At 35.0% G+C, this 26370-nt stretch overlaps 1 protein-coding gene across 1 annotated transcript in view; it reads right to left on the bottom strand.

The window, feature by feature from the left end:
• Positions 1-26370, bottom strand: part of DPYD (dihydropyrimidine dehydrogenase) — a 916336-nt gene that overhangs the window by 680882 nt on the left and 209084 nt on the right. The window contains exon 4 of the mRNA XM_040232247.1: positions 17443-17530. Coding sequence (XP_040088181.1) covers positions 17443-17530 — 88 coding nt within the window. The remainder of the gene's footprint in view (positions 1-17442; positions 17531-26370) is intronic.

Below are 26370 nucleotides of genomic sequence, written 5' to 3'. Positions count from 1 at the left end.
TTATTGAGGATATTTTGTGTCTATGTTCATCAGTGATATTGGTCTATAATTATCTTTTTTTGTGTGATATCTTTGGTTTTGGTATCAGGGTGATAGTAGCCTCAGAGAATGAACTTGGGAGTATTCCTGTAGGAGGCTATAAAATACTTAAAAAGTAATAAGTATTACTGAACATTTCTTAAATTAAAAAGTCACCAAGACAATTTTTTTAAGGCAAATATTCATTCTCTGAAATCAAAATGGTTTGCTATCAGTATAAGAGATCATTTCAGGCTAAGGTTTAGACTTAGTTTTAAAATTGGTGGCATTCAAATGACTCGAGTTGACAGAACTAAGAGATGAGAGGGAATGACACACAAGTTGTTGTGGACTGAAATGAGTAAATAATCAAAATTTGGTGTAATGACTTGGCAGTTTAGCTAAGAGTTCATTCGCTCAGGAAATGATGATTAGGAGATATATTTGGAAAATATACTTGAACTATATTATGGAGAACCTTCACTGCCAGGGTAAGAATTTGGTATTTAATTGAAGCTTTTTAATATTCATAGAAGGGTGCCTGTACTAAGGGACTAGCTGGGAAGATTTATGTATAGATTATGTGGAAATTCTCAAAAAGGGAGCGGAAATACTGGGAATGTGAAGAAGACACAGTTAAACCTATAAAAAGAAAGTATTGGCATATATCACAGAACATAGAAACATGGTTTTGAAAATGGGCTGAAACAAAATTAGGCAATGATTCAGAAGTCATCTTTGCAATTCACCTCTTACAAGTAACTTTGAAGAAATGGCAGATAACTCTGTGTAGAGATCTGGCTATTTAGAGTCAAAGACATTCAGGAACATATTAGAAAGAGAACACTTCCTCAACTCTTCCCATCAGAACTTCACGATCAATATCAATTATTTCTCTCATAGTAAGTGGAAAGATTTCTTGAGCCCTCCTTCTAAATAAGAGTTCTGACTCTTATTCTGTGAGCTCTTAAACCTTTCTAATAGCAAAGGCTATAAAATTTAAATTTAGAAGGGTACTTTAAAGACGCCCCAGCAGTCTCCTTCTTGAAAATACACAACCACTTCACTAGTTTCTTCATGTTATTCAATCAGTCACACGTATATTAGTCTTCTATTGTGTGAAAGAAAAAAAAATGTACAAGGAAGGCTATATTAGGGGGGATAAAAAATAAATATATAATCTTTTGTGCACAGGTTTATTTTATACATATTGGATGACAGCTTTTACCCTTCTTTAACAAAAATCTAGAGACAAAATGATGCTTGATATATTTGCTGCTTTATAGCAACACAAAACAATAGGCATTGAATGCCATCCAGTCCATTAGCTTACCCAGGATCTTGCTGGTACTGAAATTTTTATTACTCTTTGAGATTTTAAAAGCAGAATTTAAGGTACCCCATGTGCCATTTATGTGAGTTAATTTTAAGAAAACTTTAAGTTTTATTCTTTTTTATTTTAAAATTATAGCTTGAAACCTCATTAGTGTCATCCCTCTACAATTTAATGATTTTTAAAGTCAGTATCAAGAACACAAGAAATCCACAAGCTAGCTATTCTCTCATATGGTATAACTATTTTAACAAATAGTTCTATCATATTCAGGCCTTCATGTCACTACACCATTATCAATACAGCTGGTGGATTTATTTTAAAGTGTTCTTCCTTATTCCAATGAGTGTTTTCACAGATGGAAGCACCCTTCCAAGATAAACTCCAATCTGTTGCATTTAAAAAATACTTGGGCTAAACTTCAGTAAGTTTGCATGTGTGAGAAGGGTGAAATAACATTGCTTGTATTTCTGGATGGAGCTATATAATGGTGAATGTAATGATGTACATTAGTTGAATAGAAAATATATCTAGTAGTACATACAAAAAAAATAGGGAAAAGGACATCTCTGCCAGTCACCATCCCTCAATAAACAATCTATGGATCTTCATGTATTTGGTAAAGGAGAGGTGGGAATAAATTATGAACAGAATACAAGAAACCTCCTGCCCTCATATTACTCACATTCTTGTGAAGACAAATGAGGATGGGAGAATAGATTTGGTTGCTTTTTTTCTGAAAATCCCTCGTTGTAATACATACACTAAATTTTATAAGATTTTTACAAGAGTAGACCAGAACTACGAATTTATTTTGGTCTCACTTAAGGAAATTTTTTTTTTAATTCTTGTAGAAAATAAAGTTTTTATCTGACCTTGAGATGGTAAACTAGAAAACACATACTCAAGTACACACACACACACACACACACACACACACACACACACACACACACACACGCGCGCGTTTCAGAGCCATACGCTCCTGAATTTGAATCATATTTAAACCATATGACTGGAGGAAAATGTATTATCTCTTAGCACAGGTTTCATCACTTAAGAAATACAGATCAAAATTCCTTTTTAATTAGTCATATTTATGTTAAATATTTTTAAAATGCTTGACACAGATAAGATGCCTAGTACTTTATGAAGCACAGAATAGATTTAATAAATTTAAGTTCCCACCCCTTCCCCTAGGCTTTTTCTCCTAAAAAGCTTTCTTAAAATGTTAATTCTAACAGTTTAAGATTTTAACATTTATTAAAGAAACCTCATGTTAGGAAGTAGATTAAGAAAGACAGCAAATCAGAGCAAAAAGTACAGAAAGAAAAACTACCACAATCTACTAAGTCATGAAAAAGAAATGGCAGAGAAACATGCAAGTAAAGGCATAATAATTTATGTACATTGTAGAAATGCAAAAATCTCATTTCTAGTTCTCCAGTTTTCTGCACCATCCCCACCGATCTCTGTTTAATTGACTTGAGAATGTATACTTTTCCCTGAGTTAACTAATATAACTTAGTGTGCATGTACTCAGTTCACCAGTCACCAAGTATTTATGAGCACTACTCTGTGAGAGGCCCTTTGGTGAGCGCTAGATATGCATGAAGAAGCAGTGCTTTTGCCTGTAGATTGTTCTGGTTAAACGGAATACAATTTTCATCCATACCAATATCCATCCTGTTCATACCGTATACCATTGCTCAAATAACATTTCCTTTAAAAAACTACATTTTCCACCATTTTCCAACTAGAAACATAATGCCACAATATGCTCTCTTTGTACTACACTTTTTTGGTCATTGATTTTGTTAATATAAATTTATGATAACTGTATATTTTTCTGATGTGTCTTCTATTAGCTTTTAAAATTTTCTGAAGTTCAGAGACCATATCTAATCTATATTCTTTTAGCAAGCAGTAGAATTACTACTAGAAACTTAATTGGTTAGCATTTATCTTTTAATGTCAAAAACAAACATTTATATAAAATTCAAATCATTAGACAGCATCACCAACTCAAAGGGCATGAATTTGAGTGAACTTCAGGAGACAGTGGAAGGCAGAGGAGCCTGGAGTGCTGCAGTTCATGGGGTCGCAGAGAGTCCAACACGACTTAGTGAATGAACAATAACAACAAAGTAAGTAATGTGACAATCTGTTGTGAATAATAAAATGCCCATTTTATCCACAGAAAATAATGAAATTTGCAATAGATTTTCTAAGAAATTTACAGAAGTATAATTTTTTATTCTTAGAGAGATATGATGAAACACAGAAATAAATAACCAAATACAAGGTTATTTCATTTAGAGTGCTAGAGTTCACATATACTGAAAATGAAATGAAAAATGATGCTCAGAGAAGATAGGTGATTTTCCTAAGGTCACACAGCCAACAGGTGAATTGACAGTCGCTCAGTCATGTCCAGCTCTTTGCAATCCCATGGACTGTAGCCCACCAGGCTCCACAGTCCATGAAATTTTCCAGGCCAGAATATTGGAGTGGTTGCCACTTCCTACTCTAGGGGATCTTCCCAACCCAGGGGTCGAATCCACTTCTCTTGCATCTCCTACACTGGTAGTCAGATTCTTTACCAGTAGCACCACCTGGGAAGTGCCCCCTTATAAGTTACAATAATTCATGGTATACTGTCTTCAAGGAGAGAGAATGCCTTTCTACACAGAAACTTCTGTGCCAATATAGAAATATATATGGTAGAGTCAAGATCATAATGTTAGAGTGATCATTAAAGCTAAGAAAAATACACAAAAGTAGAAATCTAGAAGTTATCATTTATAAATACTACATAATTTGCAAGCAAAAAAAGTTAATTTCAGAAATTATTGAAGGAGAAGTAAAATTAATATTGATAGAATCACCTATTCGTATACTATATAAAATGTTAAAAGATTTTTCTCTAATCTGATATTATAAATTTCATCTTTCACTGAGATTGTTTTTTATTTACAACCCAACTAAACTGTACATCCTTTTAAAGGTAACCAGAAATATAGATTAAACCAGATTATTTTTACTGGAACAAAAATATAACACAAATTCTATATTAAAAGGGCATTTGTTGCCCAACATCAGAAATAGAAAATTAGTATATGGATATATTAATGCACTTCATATATCTCCCTCTTCTGAAAGATGTTATACTAAAAACAAAGCTATATCACATGTGCTACTGCCTACTCGGTAAACTACTGAGAATTATTTCACATTTTATATAATTTAAATATACTGGTAATTAATATTTGGCCACAAAGAGAAAACTGGAAATTCTGTTGTTTCTTTGCTCTTTAAAAATCATTTGTTATTAAGAAGGGCAAAAAAATACAAGTCAATCAAATGATTGGCCAAGTTTTAAAAATAAGTTTATATTTTCAATAACAAGTATAAGTAATGGCAAAATTAAGAAAAAAACTGAAAGGTAAGAAAGAGATCAAATTACCTCACTCCAAATAATCTTACCTTAAACAAGATTTAAAAAAACAAACTCAGAAATTATTGCTGGACATCATTATATATATATGTGTGTGTGTATATATATATATATATATAATAACTTAAGACAGAATTATTAGTTATGATAGTAGAACTAGACTACATTTTATCACTCCTATTTTCTTTTATCCAAACAAAATAAAGTAAGACTATTTTATGAAGGTTTGCTCTTCACAGACAGAAATGAGATTTCTTAATCAACTGGGTGTTTTGCTGTCTAACATAGTGTGTTATTATATATTGCTCATAAAACCAACAGTCAGCTACAATCTGCACAGAGGATACAAACACAGTTTTCAGAAAGTCTCCATTCAAAGTACATTAATTTAAGCCCATTCAAATTTCAAATTTATAATTAGTTTTGTTTACAATTAGGGCTTCCGTGATAGCTCAGTTGGTAAAGAATCCAGATGCAAAGCAGGAGATACGGGTTCAGTTCCCAGGTCAGGAGATTCGCTGAAGAAGAGAGAGCCTACCCACTCCACTATTACTGGGCTTCCCTTGAGACTCACTGGTAAAGAATCCACCTGCAATGCAGGAGACCTGGGTTCGATTTCTGGGTTGGGAAGATCCACTGGTGAAGGGAAAGGCAACCCACTCTAGTATTCTGGCCTGGAGAATTCCATGGGCTGTATAACCCATGGGGTGGCAAAGAGTTGTACACGACTGGGCAACTTTCACTTGTTTACAATTATTTACTTAAAATTCTTCAATTTATCAAATAGTTGTCTAATGATGAAACTCAAATTTCCTTAAGATAAAGTTTATTGTATTATATATTCTGCGACTATTTAAGATTTAATAGTACTTAAAATGGGAAACAATAGAATGGGAAAGACTAGAGATCTCCTCAAGAAAATTAGAGATACCAAGGGAACATTTCATGCAAAAATGGGTTCAATAAAGGACAGAAATGGTAAGGACCTAACAGAAACAGAAGATATTAAGAAGAGGTGGCAAGAATACACAGAAGAACTGTACAAAAAAGATCTTCATGACCCAGATAATCACGATGGTGTGATCACTCACCTAGAGCCAGACATCCTGGAATGTGAAGTGGGCCTTAGGAAGGATCACTATGAAGAAAGCTAGGGGAGGTGATGGAATTCCCGTTGAGCTGTTTCAAATCCTGAAAGATGATGCTGTCAAAGTGCTGCACTCAATATGCCAGGAAATTTGGAAAACTCAGCAGTGGCCAAAAGGACTGGAAAAGGTCAGTTTTCATTCAAATCACAAAGAAAGGCAATGCCAAAGAATGCTAAAACTACCACACAATTGCACTCATCTCACATGCTAGTAAAGTAATGCTCAAAATTCTCCAAGCCAGGCTTCAGCAATATGTGAACCGTGAACTTCCAGATGTTCAAGCTGGTTTTAGAAAAGGCAGAGGAACCAGAGATCAAATTGCCAACATCCGCTGGATCATGGAAAAAGCAAGAGAGTTCCAGAAAAACATCTATTTCTGCTTTATTGACTATGCCAAAGCCTTTGACTGTGTGGATCACAATAAAATGTGGAAAATTCTGAAAGAGATGGGAATACCGGACCACCTGACCTGCCTCTTGAGAAATCTGTATGCAGGTCAGGAAGCAACAGTTAGAAGTGGACATGGAACAACAGACGGGTTCCAAATAGGAAAAGGAGTACGTCAAGGCTGTATATTGTCACCCTGCTTATTTAACTTCTATGCAGAGTACATCATGAGAAACGCTGGACTGGAAGAAACACAAGCTGGAATCAAGACTGCCGGGAGAAATATCAATAACCTCAGATATGCAGATGACACCACCCTTATGGCAGAAAGTGAAGAGGAACTAAAGAGCCTCCTTATGAAAGTGAAAGAGGAGAGTGAAAAAGTTGGCGTAAAGCTCACCATTCAGAAAACTAAGATCATGGCATCCAGTCCCATCACTTCATGGGAAATAGATGAGGAAACAGTGGAAACAGTGGCTGATTTTATTTTTCTGGGCTCCAAAATCACTGCAGATGCTGACTGCAGCCATGAAATTAAAAGATGCTTACTCCTTGGGAGGAAAGTTATGACCAACCTAGATAGCATATTAAAAAGCAGAGACATTACTTTGTCAACAAAGGTCCATCTAGTCAAGGCTATGGTTTTTCCAGTAGTTATGTATGGATGTGAGAGTTGGACTGTGAAGAAAGCTAAGCGCTGAAGAATTGATGCTTTTGAACTGTGGTGTTGGAGAAGACTCTTGAGAGTCCCTTGGACTGCAAGGAGATCTAACCAGTCCATCCTAAAGGAGATCAGTCCTGGGTTTTCATTGGAAGGACTGATGTGAAACTCTAATACTTTGGCCACCTGATGCGAAGAGCTGACTCATTTGAAAAGACCCTGATACTGGAAAAGATTGAAGGCAGGAGGAGAAGGGGACTACAGAGGATGAGATGGTTGAATGGCATCACCGACTCAATGGACATGAGTTTGGGTGAACTCCGGGAGTTGGTGATGGACATGGAGGCCTGGTGTGCTGTGGTTCATGGGGTCGTAAATAGTCAGACACAACTGAGCGACTAAACTGAACTTAACTGGGTACTTAGAAAAGTGTCATGATAGAAAATATGTTACTTATTTAGCACTTCATATTTTAATAGTGACTTTTACATACTTTTTTCATATAAATAGTGCAGTATGATGCAAAGGAAAGTACATTGGACAAGAATTCAGGAAAATACTGTTACACTATTGAGCGGTTATGTGATCTGGCATAAACCATTTAACCTTTTTGGATTTCATGTTTATCCACATAATGAGATGTTTAGTCAGATTAAAATTCCATTTGTATAGGTCAAGAATGTACCTCCAATGTTGGAGACCTTGGTTCAATCCCTGGGTGGGGAAGATCCCCTGGAGAAACAAATGGGCAACCCACTCCAGTATTCTTGCCTGGAGAATCCCCATGGACAGAGGAACTTGGCGGGCTACAGTCCATGGGGTGGCAAAGAGTCAGACACAACTGAGCGGCTAAGCACAGCACAAACAATGTAATATCCATCTCTTTTCCACCAGCACATTAGAAAAGAGGGGACATTTTGAAAATATTACAGCCATTGGTAATTTAGCACTTAGTAAATTTACCATTTGCTAGTCTCAAAACTGAGAAGCTACATATTAAAATTCAAGGCTGAATTCTATAAAATTGAGTTAATGTTACCAGCTGATAAGTGTATGAGATAACATAAGCATAAATTTGCATTACTAAATTTAAATTAATACGTTACCACAGTCTAGACACAGGGTTTCCTAGGTGGAGCTAGTTGTAAAGAACCTGCCTGATGATGCAGGAAATCGCCTGCTGATGCAAGAAACGTGGATTCGACCCCTGTGTGGGGAAGATCCCCTGGAGGAGGGCATAGCAACCCACTCCAGTATTCCTACCTGGAGAATTCCATGGACAGAGCAGGCTAGCAGTCCATAGGGTCACAAAGAGCTGGACACAGCAGAAGCGACTTAACATGCATGCACAGTCCAGACACAGCACTCAATAATTACTCTGCAGAGCTTCTTTTCATTTCATTGAACTAGTTTTACATGTTGAGAAAAGTTGGATATTCTGAAAATAAATATACTCTCAGGGGAATAGCCTTTATCAATGGTAAGATATATTACACAGCATAGTATAAAATATCTTGATTGTGTCAAAGATATACAGATTGACAGGACAAATAAAGGGTTTGAAACAGACCTAAATAAATATAGAATTAAGTATATGATAGATGTGGCATTTCAGAATAGAGGGAAAATATATTTTTCAATAAACAGATTTGGAACTATTAGTCATTTAGGGAAAAAAAAAGGCTGAATATTTTTCTCATTTTTTTGTACCAAAATAAAAACTAAGAGTAAGGTCTATACATGTTATTCTGTAACTCATTAGCTTTACTTTATTTTACTATAGAATTTTAATCTATTATTTTTATTAAAAATATACATGCTTACTGAGGATGTAAAATAATATGGCCATTTTTAGCAAAAATGTTAATAACCTCTTTACCCCTCCTCAACCTCAAGCAACTGAGGAATCTAAAGTTTAAGTCCTTCTATGTCATGTTTAGCTTATATATAAATCAGAATTTTTTAAAGATAGTATTATGCTATTCATACTAGTATGCAACTCACTTTCTTCATTTAATAGGAATATCCTTTTAGATCAACAAATATAATAATAATGTAGAGCCACGTAACATTCCATAATATAAAAACAGGTTAATAGCTGAAACACTTTTCTTAAGGTTGGGCACTATTGTTGTCTCAAGTTTTTGCTACTTCAAACAATGCTATGATTGCTGTAATAAATACTACTGTAATTTGATTCTTACATAATATTATACATGTTTCGATGCCATTCTCCCAAATCATCTCACCCTCTCTCTCTCCCTCTGAGTCCAAAAGTCCGCTATACACATCTGTGTCTTTTTTGCTGTCCTGCATACAGGGTCATCATTGCCATCTTTCTAAATTCCATATATATGTGTTAGTATACTGTATTGGTGTTTTTCTTTCTGGCTTACTTCACTCTGTATAATCGGCTCCAGTTTCATCCATCTCATCAGAACTGATTCAAATGTATTCTTTTTAATGGCTGAGTAATACTCCATTGTGTATATGTACCAGTGCTTTCTTATCCATTCATCTGCTGATGGACATCTAGGTTGTTTCCATATCCTGGCTATTATAAACAGTGCTGCGATGAACATTGGGGTACATGTGTCTCTTTCAGTTCTGGTTTCCTCAGTGTGTATGCCCAGCAGTGGGACTGCTGGGTCATAAGGCAGTTCTATTTGCAATTTTTTAAGGAATCTCCACACTGTTCTCCATAGTGGCTGTACTAGTTTGCATTCCCACCAACAGTGTAGGAGGGTTCCTTTCTCTCCACACCCTCTCCAGCATTTATTGCTTGCAGATTTTTGGATCGCAGACATTCTGACTGGTGTGAAGTGGTACCTCATTGTGGTTTTGATTTGCATTTCTCTAATAATGAGTGATGTTGAGCATCTTTTCATGTGTTTGTTAGCCATCCATATGTTTTCTTTGGAGAAATGTCTATTTAGTTCTTGTCTATGTCCGATGCAGGATACGGCACGCTTGGGGCTGGTACATGGGGATGACCCAGAGATGTTGTGGGGAGGGAGGTGGGAGGGGGGTTCATGTTTGGGAACGCATGTACACCCGTGGTGGATTCATGTCAATGTATGGCAAAACCAATACAGAATTGTAAAGTAAAATAAAAAATAAATTAATTAATTAATTTTAAAAATAAATAAATAAATAAAGGAAATCAACCCTGAATATTCATGGGGAGAATAGATGCTGAAGCTGAAACTCCAGTACTTTGGCCACCTGATGCGAAGACTCAACTCATTGGAAAAGACCCTCATGCTGGGAAAGATTGAGAGCAGGAGGAGAAATGGGTCGCAGAGGGTGAGATGGTTAGATAGCATCACTGATTCAATGAGCCCAAATTTGAGTAAACTTCAGGAGATTATGGAGGATGGAAGAGCCTGGCATGCTGCAGTTCATGGTGTCATAAAGTTGGCCATAACTTAGTGACTGAATAACAACACCACTCATTCTGCTATTCATTCTTTATACAATTTTTTTTAGAAATTCAATAATTGAATTATCCATGTCTGATTGCATAGTTTTTATATCTTCTTGTTCATTGTTGAAACAGGCACTGCTTAAATCATTTTTCCTAATTCAGTTAACATTTTTACTGCCAATATTTTGAATTCTTTATCTGATAAATTGTTGATTTCTGTTTCATTATTTTCAGTGGTTCCTTTTTTAAAAAATAAATAAATAAATAAATACTACTGTACATATACCATTATATGGTTGTACTTTTATTTCTCTAGGAAGAACAGATATCAAAGCATTGCTGCTGCTACTGCTAAGTCGCTTCAGTTGTGTCCGACTCTGTGTGACCCCAGAGATGGCAGCCCACCAGGCTCCGCCGTCCCTGGGATTCTCCAGGCAAGAACACTGGAGTGGGTTGCCATTTCCTTCTCCAATGCATGAAAGTGAAAAGGGAAAGTGAAGTCGCTCAGTCATGTCTGACTCTTTGTGACCCCACGGACTGCAACTTACCAGGCTCCTCTGCCCATGGGATTTTCCAGGCAAAAATACTGGAGTGGGGTGCCATTGCATTGCTAGTACAACTGTATAAATATTTGAAATTTTCAAATATATTACTACTGTATGAGTTTTTTTGCTTCCTTTCTGTTAGATAGCAAAGGAGGCTATTTAACTTTTTAACTTTAAAAATATGATGAGAGAAAACTGGTATCACCCTTTTATTTACATATTTCTGGCTAATATGGAAGTAGGACATCTTTAGTATGGCCATTAATCATTTGTGTGACCTCTTTTTTAATGCTTATGAGAACACTGCCTATGCAAGGTTGGGTTATTTTTCTCATTTAAATTTTTAGGAACTCTGGTTTAATAGAAGTTACCACTTAGCCTAAACATGCAGAACAAAAAAAAAAAAAAAATGTTCACTTGGTTTCAAGTTTGGTTTGATTTTATTTTAAAATACATTTTAAAATGTATGTAGTAAATTTTTTTCTCACATAGCTCACAGATTGAAAATTATACTTAAACCTTTTCCTTTTTATATTTAAAAATTTAGTACACCTAAAATTTATCTTAGATGGCCTGATGAAGTGTTCTAAAGGTAAAGACAAAATTATGCCAGGACCACTGTTCAAAGAAGTCATCATTTTCCACTGAATTAAAATATCCTCTTCATTATATATTGTGTTCTCTTATTTACTTGGTTTCATTTACAGACTTTCATCTGTTTCAGAAATGTGTATTCCTGTACCAATTCTACACTGACTACAGTGGCTGTACAGTGAGTTTCAATATCTGATATGGCAAATCTTTTTGTCTTATTTTTCAACAGTCTGTTTCTTTGATATGCCTTCTTGATTACCATCCCAGAATTTACCAACAAAAATGTAGGTTTCAATCATTCTAGACTACCCATTAGATCTTAAATATTTATAGGTACTTTTTCAGATGTATTGAGAAGTAGTTACCTACTATGACTCTAATTTATAAAGTTTAAATTATAGGTAAAATATATTTTTTAAGTTATTGTTAATGCATCCATGAACTTTCATGTTCAGGGACAGAAAATGACAAGATGTAAGCAAAGAAATAAGTGGAACAACCTTAAAGCCATCTGCTAAACCAGGTTAAAAAAAGCCTTTAGTTTTCAGGGTCTTTGAGAACACAGCAAATATAGATTCCTTTTCTAAATAAACATCTTTATTACAGTATTTATTTTTTAAACTATGGTTGCTCATTTTCTTTGAGGCTTTATCTGTGAAAATTTTATAAGGACTGCAATAAAGACACACATTGAAATATGTATATTACCATATGTAAAATAGATGACTAGTGCAAGTTCCATGCATGAAGCAGTGCACTCAAAGCTGGTGCTCTGGGACAAACCAGACAGATGGGGTGGGGAGGGAGGTGGGAGGGGGATTCAGAATGGGGGGACACATGTACACCCATGGCTGATTCATGTTGATGTATCACAAAAACCATCACAATACTATAAAGTAATTAGCCTCCAAAAGGAAAAAATAATGATAATTTAAAAAATTAAAAATAAAAGTAAACAAAACACTATGTCTGGACCCACTACACATCATAAGCAATATAATCATGCTCACAAATATTTTGGACATGGGATTCTTAAGAATACAAAAATAAGTAATTTTATCTGCTTTAAGAAATTATAGGTAGACTTGAAAAATAAATAAAAAGCTAACAGGCTTTTTAAATGTAAAAAAGAACTCCTAGAAATGAAAGATAAAATTGTAACTCAAAACTCAGCAGATTATTTTAACAACATATTTGAAACTGGTGAAGAAGGTTTTAGTAAACTTGAAAGTAGAATTTAAGGAAATGATTTAAAATGTAACCTCCAAAAAACAAAGAAATGAAAATTCGAAAAATAAATTGAGTCATAGACAATAAAATAAGAATATTTAACAAATATCTAATGAGAACTCCAGAAAATGAAGTAAAGACAATGAAACAGTCCCCCAAATGATGAAAGATATCAATCCACAGATTTAAGAGTCATAATGAAAATAAAGCAAAACAAATAAAAGAAATCCAGATTGATATAAGTAACTGTAACACTGTTGAACACTAAAGGTTAAAAGGTCTTTAAATCAGCCACTCTCCAAAGACATTATTCTCAAGTGAGCAATAACTAGAATGCTGGTGACATTCAAATAGCATGCATGACATAAGACACTAAAGTGATACTCTCTGAGAGGTGTAAAAAATAACTGCAAATTCTCTACTCTACGCACAAAGTATTTTATGAGAGTTAAGAAATGTATGAACATTTTCAGAAACAAAAAGAGTTGGTTAATAGCATATCCTTACCAAAAAAGATTTAAAGAACTGACATTTATTCTAAGCACAAATAAACTGCTTTTCTCATGGAAATCTCAACAAGGGGGAAAAAACTGAAGAAAACTGCCAACAATTTGAATAAAATTATTCCAAAAGTCTATTAATAAGTATACGGTAATTAGCATACAATAATAAAGCATACAATTTTATTCATCAAGTTTTAAAAAGAAAGTATTATTGTTAATTAGACAAGGAAGAGCTAATTAGAATTGCAGTACCTTAGTCTATGCCACAAGACCCACTCAGATTGGGCCCTGGGATGACACAGACCCATAATATTTAGCTGTTGTAAAATTTAGGAAAAAATTACATATTTTACATTATTTAAAAATTGGCATCATGACTGTAAGGGGAACTGACACACAAGTTCAGAACTATTTATGTAAACCAAATGGCAGATTGAACTCTGAAAGATAATGACTTGTTAATTCTCCAGGAGCATCACCTAAAGTTTTTAAAAGCTGTTCCCTTGAACACCATCTTATGGCAGGTAGGTAAGTTTCTGTCAGTCTTCTTGAGGTGCACAGAGGTGCTCCAAGTACCATCTGACAATAAAAGTGTGGGAACTAGCCTTGGGTATCAAAGGAAACCTGAAATCTCAATTATCACATTTTGTTTTACGTATCTAAAATATTCATTTTTTAAATTACTGATTAGTAAATTATGGACTTCCTAATACTTTTTTCATTTACTTACTTCTCTGTCATAAAAATGGGGGGTACCTAATTGGCTTTACTTTATAGGCAATGGCAAGCCACTGAAGCTTTTTGAACAAGGGTACAATATAATTAAAGCTATGATTTTAGAAAATTATTCTGCAAATGATCAGTATTTTATTTGATAATGGTATAAACCACTTGGCCGTTGAAACTGAGAAGCAAACCCTAAATTAGGATGGACTAAATCTGTTGATTGCACTTCTGCTTTATAATATCTGTGCACGCATGTGCATATACACACACACACATCAAGAAAACATTTTTAATAAAACTATTGTCATCAATAATATTTATCAATAAATAATGCTGGTTAAATTGTGCTGCTTCTCTGATTTCTAGTTACTTTCAATAGGAATCTATGATAAGAGCCTTTTAAGTGACACTGAGTCAGTTTTTTTCTAATGTATATTATTAAATGTATTTATCTAGCTATAAAAGCCACTAAATCTATATAGAATCTGTAAAATCTATACAGATTGTATACAAAATGTATACAGATTCTGTAAAATATAGAAGTCTGTGGAGAAGCCATTGCTTTATAACTTAATGTAAAATTTTGAAAAAGAAAATAAATATTTTTTATTAGAAAAGAAAGGATTGTGTAACTAAGGAAATTTTTTTAAAGTCAGTTTTTCACTACATTTATAGGCTGACCTTATGAATTCTTACATACTATAGTGGTTTGTTTTTTTTTCCAAAAGAAAACTATCCAAAAATGTAACCCTTATTTACAGTTTGATGAATCTGAGTTGTGTACTCTCCATTGAAAGATACAATTGCAAAGAACAACCTGCATGAAACAGAGAAAAACTGACCAAGGAGGTACAATAGAACTGAGTGTACCTTTAGAAACTAGAGCTGTAATCCAGTTTGTAAAAAAATAAAGAATGGAAGTATTGGTCTAAACTCCACTGAATCACAGAATCCTAACACAATACAATCCAAGTGACATGCTTTTCTCAAAAAGGCTCAAGGCTCATTGAGTCTGGTGATTCAATTACCCTCTCAACCTGGAAAGAACCCCCCTCCTGAGTTGAGGTCCACTGGTAGAGCAATGTGGGACAGCCTACATCATACACCTGGTAAATATCTTAAAAGCTGCAGGCTTTAAAGTACAAGAATCTCTTACCTTTTATGATTGCTACAATGATTCTTCAACAAAATACTACTTACAATAGAGTTCCTTAAATGTCTGGCATAAGATTATATTTTCAATTAAATACCCCCAAATATCTTCTCTTCATATGGAAATTTATTTAAATAAATACCAAAGTGCAATGCTTCATCAGGTAGTAAGAAATATGAACAAACTAATGAAACAACATTATCCTAAAATAGAGATGACTCTGATCTTACTTAGACATTTTATAAGTTTTTCAAAGAATATCATTATTCTCATTTTCTCTTTTTTATATAAAATTTTGTATAGCTTATGCTATACACTAATTAGAATCAAAATCACTACTAAATTATAGATTCTCTAGGGAAAATTTAGCTAGCATGGATCACAATTCTATTGCCTCATGCTTAAAGCCAGGAGTGCAACCTAAGATATAATTTTAGCCAAAACTCTTTCTACTTCAAATTTTGAACATTTTATTTTATTCTTTTTCTCATGAGATTTCATATACATGCTTCACATAAATTATTTTCATATAAATATAAATCAGAGATTCTGTGATGATAAATGTTTATGATATTTCATTTAATAAATGAGATCTCTTTTCAGATTTTATCTCCTTAATTACGAAACAAATACAGAGCGTTAGTGATTTCCTACTATCTACAGAATTAAGTCTCAAATATTGAGCATAGACTTCATTTTCACAACTTAAAATCAATCTTAAAAAAATAAATAAATAAAATCGATCTAACTGTCTTGTCTCTTTCCCATCACTCTTCTTTATGTAATCAAGGCTCCATTCTAGCCACACTGAATTTATTATATTTCCCTACACATGCCATGTATAGCCCACATTCTTGCTTTTTCATATGCTGAATAATCTTCTTAAACTGAATGGTTTCAGCACTAATCACATTGAGTTATCAGTAGGTTTTTGTGTTGTTTTATTTTTTTAATGTGTTTGGTTTTGCTCAGAGTTATAATTTTCAGAAGGCAAGGTCATAGCAGGGATCCTTTTTCACCCAGTATCTGTCACTGAGTTTGGTAGATAGTAGATGCTCAATAAGTAACACCAGAAACAAAAATAGTAATCACTTGTATAGTATTTACCATATTGAATGAATAGAAAAAATAATAATAATTCCACATCAATAAAATATTTTTTGAATATTGCCATATCAGAGATTTTCACATGAAAATATTATTAAGTTCACACCACCATCCTATAAGACAGATGCTATCCTTCTTTCATAAATGAAAGTGAAGAGATAAGTCATTTTCCTTGGGTTCACAGGTGTTCGTTCAATGCAAAAATTCAACCTGGACTTCAGATCTGACCATGTAGATTAATACCACGTCCTATATCTAAGTAATAACCTCTAATTCTTTTGAAATCATAAAGCTAACATTTTTAAATCACTGACATACTGAGAAATAATCTTTATATGTAAAAAGGTACCAGTTAGTTAAAGGGGCACTTATTGGATTTTAGCAGCATTTTAGCAAATAAGTACTAAATCCTGTGAAAAGAAGCAATCTCTACATCCTTATGGGAAGATGCCTTCAGTTTTTGCTCAGTAGTTAAAGGATAGGATCCTTGGCTAAGAGTTCATAATGCTTCTTTCACAAATAAAAGATACTATTCATCATTTAATCAATCAACCATTCTCTTGTTTACTAAAAACTGGGCTTAGCCTTACGTTGATTTAAAAAACAACATAAAGATCAAAATTCCTTTTTTCCTACTAATGTCCATAAAAGTCTGTTTTCTATTTTTTAGTTGTTGTGGGAGTTTTGGTTAAAACGCTATCAGTCTCTATGAATTATTCCAAGTCTTAGACAACTTCTTTGATTTGTTTCAGGGCCCTAGAGTTAATATTAAAGTACATTTTAAAACAAAGATATCAAACTTGAAATGTGTTTTGATAGTCAAAGACAGTTCCTATCTGTAAGCATTTAGCATGCTTAAGCTAGAATCAATCTATTCAGTGAATGCTTTGTATTAAAAAATGATTCAATTCACCACAGACTAATTTTTAAGATAATAAACAATGAATACGGATTTCACAATAATCATTATCACAACTAGGAAGAGACTAATTAAAAAAAATGTGCCACATTCTCACATGCCTACAGAAATCATACTTTTAATACTTTAACCTAATTTACTAAGACAAGCTTTATGCTTTAATCATGGTAATAACAGAGAACAAGATCAAAGGCTGTTATTAATTTTCATTTGCAGAGCTAAATCCAAATTTACCTTGTTTGAGATACTTGTGATGAACGATTTGATATCTAGATTTGTTGGGCAGCTCTTCTGACAGGGGGCGTCTGCACATTTCAGGCATCTAGGGAATAAAATAACTGAATTAAAGAAACTGTCAAGTAACATGCTATGTATTCTCTACCATAAACACACACAGAGTTAGTGTCTGGCAAGAACAAATAAAACTATATTATTTTTAGGAACAAAAAGTGTTTAAGCAATAAACAAAGAGTACTTGTGTTTCACTTTTTGCACACATCCTAAGGTGTATAATATAGCACCATTCAGGTAAATAGCTACCCTTTCTCTTGGTGTTCCTCCTAGAGTTTAAGAAGATCATATTTACTTAAGATACATGATTCATCCATTTACTAAATCAATATTTTCTGGATCTCTCATTGCACTGATAATGCTTAGGGAATAGAGTCTTTTTATTGTTGCTGTTTGTTTGTTTATTTACATACTGCAGGATCTTAGTTCCCTGATCTGGGGTCTAACCTGTGTCCCCTACTGTGGGAGCGCATTGTCTTGACTACCAGACCACCAAGGAGGTCCTGAGAATAGAATCTTTTATGATAACAGTTTTGTATGTCTTTTAGACAGTAGCTATTACACAAATGCAAAGAAAAAGATCTCCTTTTACCTCTTGTAAATTCCTTTCTTCCTCTCTTTATCCCTTCCACTTATCCTCCCACCTCTCTTCCCTGACTCCTTCTTCCTCTCTGATCATCCCTCCCTTTCTCCATTTTTTTTTCTTTAACATACACACTATATACACAGCAATTGGGCTTTGTAGTAGACACTGCAATGCATAGACCAGATCCCCTGCCTTCCAGACTGAAACATTTATTGCTCTCAGGTAAAGAAAACAGGCTGAACCAAGGTCATGCCACCTTCCCAGGGGCAGCGAGTTTCTAATAACAGCTCACTGGTAGTAAGTAAAGACCCATTCTCCTTGCCCCTACTTGGGGAACAAGTCTTCAGGGATGCACTGCAGCCTTTACTGTGGCTATGTCTGTCCAATCTTGATTACATCACTCTTATACAGATATATGGACTTCCCTGGTGGCTCAGATGGTAAAGTGACTGTCTACAATGTGGGAGACCTGGGTTCGAGCCCTGGGTTGGGAAGATCCCCGGAGAAGGAAATGGCAATCCACTCTAGTACTATTGCCTGGAAAATCCCATGGACAGAGGAGCCTGGTAGGCTACAGTCTATGGGGTTGCAAAGAGTCGGACAATGTACATCTTCTAATAAACTTTCCATATACTAATTTCATCTGGAGAAGGCAATGGCACCCCACTCCAGTGTTCTTGCCTGGAAAATCCCATGGACGGAGGAGCCTGGTGGGCTGCAGTCCGTGGGGTCGCTAAGTCAGACATGACTGAGTGACTTCACTTTCACCTTTCACTTTCATGCATTGGAGAAGGAAATGGCAACCCACTCCAGTGTTCTTGCCTGGAGAACCCCAGGAATGGGGGAGCCTGGTGGGCTGCCATCTATGGGGTTGCACAGAGTCGAACACGACTGAAGTGACTTAGCAATAGCAATACTAATTTCATATCAGAATTTGCTTCCTGGAGAAACAACCAGAGACATGTTCAGACTTTAATGTGCCTACGAACCACTTGGGAAGCCTGATAAATGTCATAATTTCCACAGAGAAGCCCCTCTTGAGTTTGAGTTATTGGCCCTTGTTATTTAGTTGCTCAGTTTTTTCTGACTCTTTGCAACCCCATAGACTGTAGCCTGCCAGGCTCCTATGTCCACAGGGTTCTCTAGACAAGAATACTGGAGTGGGTTGCCATTTCCTTCTCCAGGGGATCTTCCTAGTTCAGAGATTGATCCCACGTCTCCTACATTAGCAGGCGGATTCTAGGTAATGTCCTGGGAATCTGCATTTTGCTGCCACTCGCAATGACTGCTCTTTATGGTGATTCTGATAAACATGATTGGAGCCACACAGTGAGAATCACAATTCTATAATTACTACTTTAGGACTGAAACCACTGGCTGGGATAGTCTTTAATTTCTACATTCTTATACTTTTTGTGTATTCTTTTGATAAATATTTAATGAACCATTGTTACATGTTAGAACCTGGGATATGAGGTTATAAAAATGATGAAAAGGACAACCATGGCCCTGCTCACACGGACCATGCAGTTTGGAGGAAGTTCAAACATATAAAAGGCACTTGTAGTGTCAATGTGGTCAGTGTGAATTTGGGTAGAAACAGCAAGCTAATGGACCATATAAGAGGAACAGCAGTCCAGGAGGGAGAGGTTAGGCAAAGCTTATTGGGAGAAATAATACATAAAGGGATGCTTGAAGAATGAGAGGGCATTAGGCAAGTGAAGGAGGGTGGGACTTAGAGCAGCAGATCACTCAAGAAAATGACCAAAACATAAAAACAGTATGTGCCAAGAATTAGATAGAAAAGAACACGACAGCGTAGGTAGACTAATGGAGTCTGGTCTGGCATAAAGTGAGAGTGAGAATAGAGAGGAATTAGGCTGGTGACCTAAAATTTAAGCTATATCATTGCCACATTTGTCAGAAGACGAGAGTTGTCCGAGAATTTCCCTCAGAATGAGTCCCACGTTGCTCAGTGACAAAGGTGACGAGCGAGCTCATTTTCTACCCACTTCCACGTGTAAAGACGTTGGTTCATTTCCTTTGAGAAAACAATACCAGTCTCCTTGTCATTCTTTTGTCAATCAGAGAGTCCTCTTCATTGTCTGGACCAATTTCTCAGTACCTAATTAATATCTTGTTTTTAAATCTGATCTCTTTTCTCTGGTTTGTGCCCTTAGCCTTCTCTCTAAATTAAATTTTACACAATGAGGACCGAAGGCTTTTCATAATCAATTGTCCTCTCTGAAATGCAGTCATTAAACCTCTCCCCTATCATTTCTCTAAATGCCATTGTTAGACTCACAGCTATCGTTCAGTTGAATTCCTATCTTCTAATACTTAAGATTTTTTTTCCCCTAAAACATTGTCACTGAGTTTAAAAAGAATTTCTCGGAAATTCTTGCTATGATCAGTAGCACAACAATCCAAAAAGAAATGAAAAAAAAAAAAAAAAAGGTCTATTTGGTCCTCGATTCTGAAATATAACATATAGGTGATACCTATATGTGTTAGCTTCACATGGATAAACATGTTGTAGGTTAATAGTGTTTGAAAGGATATCCTATTATGAGGCAAAATAAAGTAGCTAAACTAAAATAAAAAGCTATAAAATAATATGCAATAATAAATATCTTCTGACTTGTAAAAGTCATTTTGACGGTTTTTTAAACATCTGCAACTCCACAAGAACAAAACAAAAAAATACTTATGATAGATAAAGATATAGACAGACAGACAGATAGATAGAGGATTCTGGCTTTCCCTAATAAGGCACAAGTTTTTAGCTTTTCTTTTTTCTAACACCCAACTTAAATATAAGGCCATTAAAAACTAGTTATAATGTCAGCAGGTATGAATGAGCCAAATTAATGCAAAGTGTATTTTCCTGTTCTTCCAGAGAAATCTTAAATTTAACATAAACAGATTCACTCAACAGCACTGACAACGTAAGGATTTTTAGTTGTGGTTATTAAGCCTCTTTACCAAATAACTCTCCTTCTATTATTGAGCTAGTTCACAAATAACAGCTGTTGGAAATGTCAGATGTTAATGAGGCAGGGCAACGCAAACCTGAATTGTAGCATTCTTTTTTTCTTTGGTGCCATGAATATGCCAGAATGGGCAGACTCTGATAATAATACCATCTTGCAATTCTCTAAGCGCTCTGCAGACTAAAGTGCATCAGGCTGCCATTAATCCCACTTATCACTCTGACAGCTCAGTAATTACACTACTGCTATAGCCAGGTAGTCCTAATAAAATATCAACCACTGCAGTGGAATGCATACTGGTGAGATGTTTTATTAAACTTGGGGGGGTTGATCATCAAGTGACATTAGTGTTGACCTATTTTTCTATTTGACAATAAATTATCCTTTGACCAAGCCATAATAGATATTACAGACTGCATTTACTGTACCAAATCAGAAAGGTATTGCATTGCACTGATGTAGGCAAATGGTGTAAATAAAATAGCAGAAATGCATGGCAGAATGGTATTACCTAAATTGCTTTAAATGATTGATGCCATGAAAAACCACAGACACGGTACTTAGGGGAATATGTCAACAATTATTGTAAACCACAGTTCTACATAAATTTTTCGTTAGAAGTTAACATTTAAATTATGCTTGTTTTTATCTTCAGTCATTTAATTCCTCTTTTATGTTTCAAAGTTATCCTTTTATAGTGCAGTTTATTTTGAAATGCATTGTAAGAGGCAAAAGTTAATTCAGATAAACATTCATGTAATATTTTTAATCCCCAAATAATTACATTTATAAGGAGTATATTGTTATTTTAAAGCAATAAAACATCTTAGATTTTTTCCTAGTGATGAACTTCTTTCATTTTCATATTTAATAGAGAACATGACAATAGATTTCATTAAAAAGCAAAATATAGAATCTTTAATAATGTTAATCCTTCATGATTAAACATCACCATAAAAAAATGTATGAAAAATTTAGTACCACTATTTAAGGGACAAAAACTATTAAAGATATATTTATCCAGTATCTTTCTCTAGGGAAAGAGAGCTATGATTCCTCTCCCCAAATATCAGTGAGGCTGGAGAGTTTTATTCTATATTATGCTACCAAAAACATTATAGTGAGTAACAGAAGCAGCAGCATTTCATCTTTCACACATTTAAGAACAGACACCTGCTTCTTTTATTGTTAAGCATCCATAACAGTTGGAATAGTAACCTAGGCTTGTTAAAGAATTTTCTAATCTTTGGGTCTAAATAATTTCTTTGCCAGTAAAAAAAAAAAAATCACACAAATATATTTGAAACACTTTAACCTCACATTGCACTGTCTTTGGGTTTTATTTGCTATACTTTGGTTCAATCAAGCCAGCATTGTTTCATCAGATTATGTGTAATCTATATTAATTGATATTTAATCTAACAAGGAAGTTAGCATTTACATTAAAAATTATTTTAATATTGATGTTGGTTTTCCTCAGATCTTTGATGTTCAGCAGCTTTATCTGGAAGGTCTAATTCAAACGCAGCAATGGGTACACGATGTAACTTCTCTACCCTGTAATACCAGTGTAGGCAAATCTATAGTCTAATATCCTTCCCCAGCTTCACAGTAATTTCTATTGAAACCCAGCAGAATGGAGTATCAGATTGAATGGAAGGAGTGTGAGTCAAGAAATGAAGGTTAAACGTGTCATACCTATGTCTGAGTTTCCCAGCTTACCCAGTGATATATCTGGAACCCAGATATGGTCATAATAAAAGGACCCCAAAAAGGATGGTTGGCATCTTTAAAACATGATACCAATCCAATGTTCTGATACATCAAACACTCAAGGGCTATTCTCAGCTCAAAGTAATTCTTTCTGCTTTCTCAATATTCCAGTAACAGCCATTCTATACTTCTCTGTTTCTCTGATTACACCACAAGTTCTTATTAACTCATGCATATTTGAAACTAACTTTTAAAAACCCTAATATGCTTCCCAGGTGGTGCTAGTGGTAAAGAAGCCACCTGCTAATAAAGGAGATGTAAGAGACTCAGGTTCAATTCCTGGGTGAGGAAGATTCCCTGGAGGAGGATATGACAACCCATTCCAGGATTCTTGCCTGGGAAATCCCATGGACAGAGGAGGCTGGTGGGTTATAGTCCATAGGGTCTCAAAGAGGTAGACAAAAGTGAAGTAACTTAGCAATTAGTAATATGCATCTTGGCCCAGTTTCTACACTCCGCTGGGTTGGAAAGCTATGGCAAAATTACTTACAGTAACTGAAGTTTTCATCCTGTGCACCATTCTGCCTTTTTAACCACACCAATGATATTCATGATTTAAGGCTTTTAATATATATTTGATTGTGTAGGCTAACAACAAAAATATTTTTAAGAAAAGCTATTTATCCACTAGAAATCTCCATTCACATGTTGGTGTTTCAAGACAGTTCAAAAGAAGCAAAATTTAGAATAGTACACAGTTCACACAAGTGATGCTCAAAACATTTTGTTGGATGATCATGAATATATAAATAGAATATAGATATAAACTTTTCTATAATCTTTCTATAGTCTGACACAGAAAAGTATTGGTTTTCTAATAGTAATAGCTAAAACCAGTATATTTTATATTTTCTGTATAATTCGAATTACATGAAGGAACTTAAAGTAAAAAAATTAATATTCATTTTTACTCTTCATATGTAACTGATTCTTAAATATTAATAAGATTACTTTTATTTCTGCTTCATTGATGAAAAAATTGAGGTTCCAGAAATCTCCCAGAGGCATAATGATACAAGTGGCTAAGGCATTTGAAGGAAATACTAGAACATATTTACCATCTTATACTCAGGATTAGTCCATTCATGTATGAAGTCAGGTTAAAATTTTAAAAGGTGATGTTTTACTGACCTTATACCTTGGCATCATCAGTGCCTCTTTGCCACAGTAATTCGAAGACTGAGAAAAAAAGCAGTTAAGAAGTCTCAGCTAGAGAAAGCTATAGTATCCTCTCTCCTGGAGTCCAATTTTAGTTTAAGGAAAAAAAAAAGAAAAAAGCAGAAGGTAGTTTTAACCTTACTCTCAAGAGACTTCTCAAGTCAAGATGAAAACGTTAGAGTTTTATGATATTACACAATTTTGAAGGCTAATTCTATTACAACTTTAAACAGCTTTGATACAGACATATCTACTGAAAAGATAGTTTTCTAAAAAGCTTTGTATGCTACAAAAACCTCAACAGCATAAAAAGCCATTAATTTGCACGCATCTTATCCTGTAAGCAAATAAAACACTTCTATAAGAACTTAGCACATAGTACCACCTGGAAAATTTTAAACATATTGTTGTATTTTACTACACAAAGAGAACATCATCATGAGTATCTCAGAATATTGTTCTTAAAATTAGATTTTTCTCTTTCTTACAAGAGCAAATCAGACTTTAAGTTTCTGTTTTTGCTGTACAGAAGTGGAATAAGAAGAATATGGTGGAATCAATGTACATTATAAGCTGCAGGAAAAGTCACCGTAAGGAAATAAACACACATCATGCATATATACATAAGATAGCACTAATTAGGTATGAAAAGAGAACTAAGCATGATTAAAGGAAGTGGAGTCAGTCCTTAAAGTTTTCAGAATCTACTGGGGCTTAAAGACACTAGAGATTGAAGTATTAAATAACAAGTCAAGATTTAAATACCAATACCAAAATCTAAGGGTGTGGCAGGAATGGTAAAGAATCTGCCTGCCAATGCAGGAGGCAAAAAAGATGCAACTTTGCTCCCTGGGTTGGGAAGATCCCCTGGAGGAGGGCATGGCAACCCACTCCAATACTCTCATCTGAAGAATCACATGGTCAGAGGAGCCTGGAAGGCTATAGTCCATAGGGTCACAAAGAGTTGAACACAACTGAACTGACTTAGCGCATACACTTGAAAATCTAAAGAAAATATGTGTATTTGCCAAATGCAGGTTATAGCAGTGAAGGGACAATGACCCCCTTTCTAATTTTTCTCTGCTACAAAGTTATTCAAAGAGTACAAAGTCATAACTTACAAAATGAATTGTTGAAATGGAATAAAGAATGCTATTATATGACAAATACTAAAAAGTAATATTACACTTTCACAAGTTTTTAAAAATATATCAGTAACACAAAAGCACTTAAGTCAATGAATACAGAACAATCAGAGTATTTATTAAATGTTTCTCTGCCCAGTAGATAGCTAGGCCCTAAAATCTATGATATAATTTGATCCTTGCCACTTGAAGTTATAATAGAGGTATACTTTGATTAAAAAACCAGAGAATACTATAGATAAAAGTCCTTCTTCATGTCCTGGATGGATGGTGTCCTTGGCAAAACTCTCTTGGAAACCATTCTTTATTCAACTTAAAGATGGTAGGGATTGAAAGTATTCAAAGTGATTGAAGAAGATGGCCAGATTAAAGAAGATAGAGAGCTTCCTCCACCTTGCAGTAATGAGATAATGGTAAGTCATGTACCTGAACAGGGTTTAGTTCAGTTCAGTCGCTCAGTTGTGTCCGACTCTTTGAGACCCCATGGACTGCAGCACGCCAGGCCTCCCTGTCCATCACCAACTCCCAGAGTTTACCCAAACTCATGTCCATTGAGTCAGTGATGCCATTCAACCATCTCATCCTCTGTCGTCCTCTTCTCCTCCTGTCCTCAGTCTTTCCTAGCATCAGGGTATTTTCAAATGAGTCACCTCTTCATATCAGGTGGTCAAAGTATTGGAGTTTCAGCTTCAACATCAGTCCTTCCAAAGAACACCCAGGGCTGATCTTCCTTAGAATGGACTGGTTGGATCTCCTTGCAGTCCAAGGGACTCTCAAGAGTCTTCTCCAACACACCACACTTCAAAAGCATCAATTCTTAGGCACTCAGCTTTCTTTATAGTCCAACTCTCACATCCATACATGACTACTGGAAAAACCATAGCCTTGACTAGATGGACCTTTGTTGACAAAGTAATGTCTCTGCTTTTTAATATGCTGTCTACGTTGGTCATAACTTTCTTTCCAAGGAGTGTCTTTTAATTTCTTGGCTGCAATCACCATCTGCAGTGATTTTGGAGCCCCCAAAAATAAAGTCAGCCACTGTTTCCACTGTTCCCCCATCTATTTGCCATGAAGTGATGGGACCAGATGCCATGATCTTCGTTTTCTGAATGTTGAGCTTTAAGCCAACTTTTTTACTCTCCTCTTTCACTTTCATCAAGAGGCTCTTTAGTTCTTCTTCAGTTTCTGCCACAAGGGTTGTATCATCTGCGTA

This window comes from Oryx dammah, unplaced genomic scaffold, assembly GCF_014754425.2.
Source record: "Oryx dammah isolate SB20612 unplaced genomic scaffold, SCBI_Odam_1.1 HiC_scaffold_28, whole genome shotgun sequence".
Lineage (NCBI taxonomy): Eukaryota > Metazoa > Chordata > Mammalia > Artiodactyla > Bovidae > Oryx > Oryx dammah.
The sequence above is the reverse complement of the archived record's forward strand: the minus strand, read 5'-3'. Positions and strand labels throughout refer to the sequence as shown.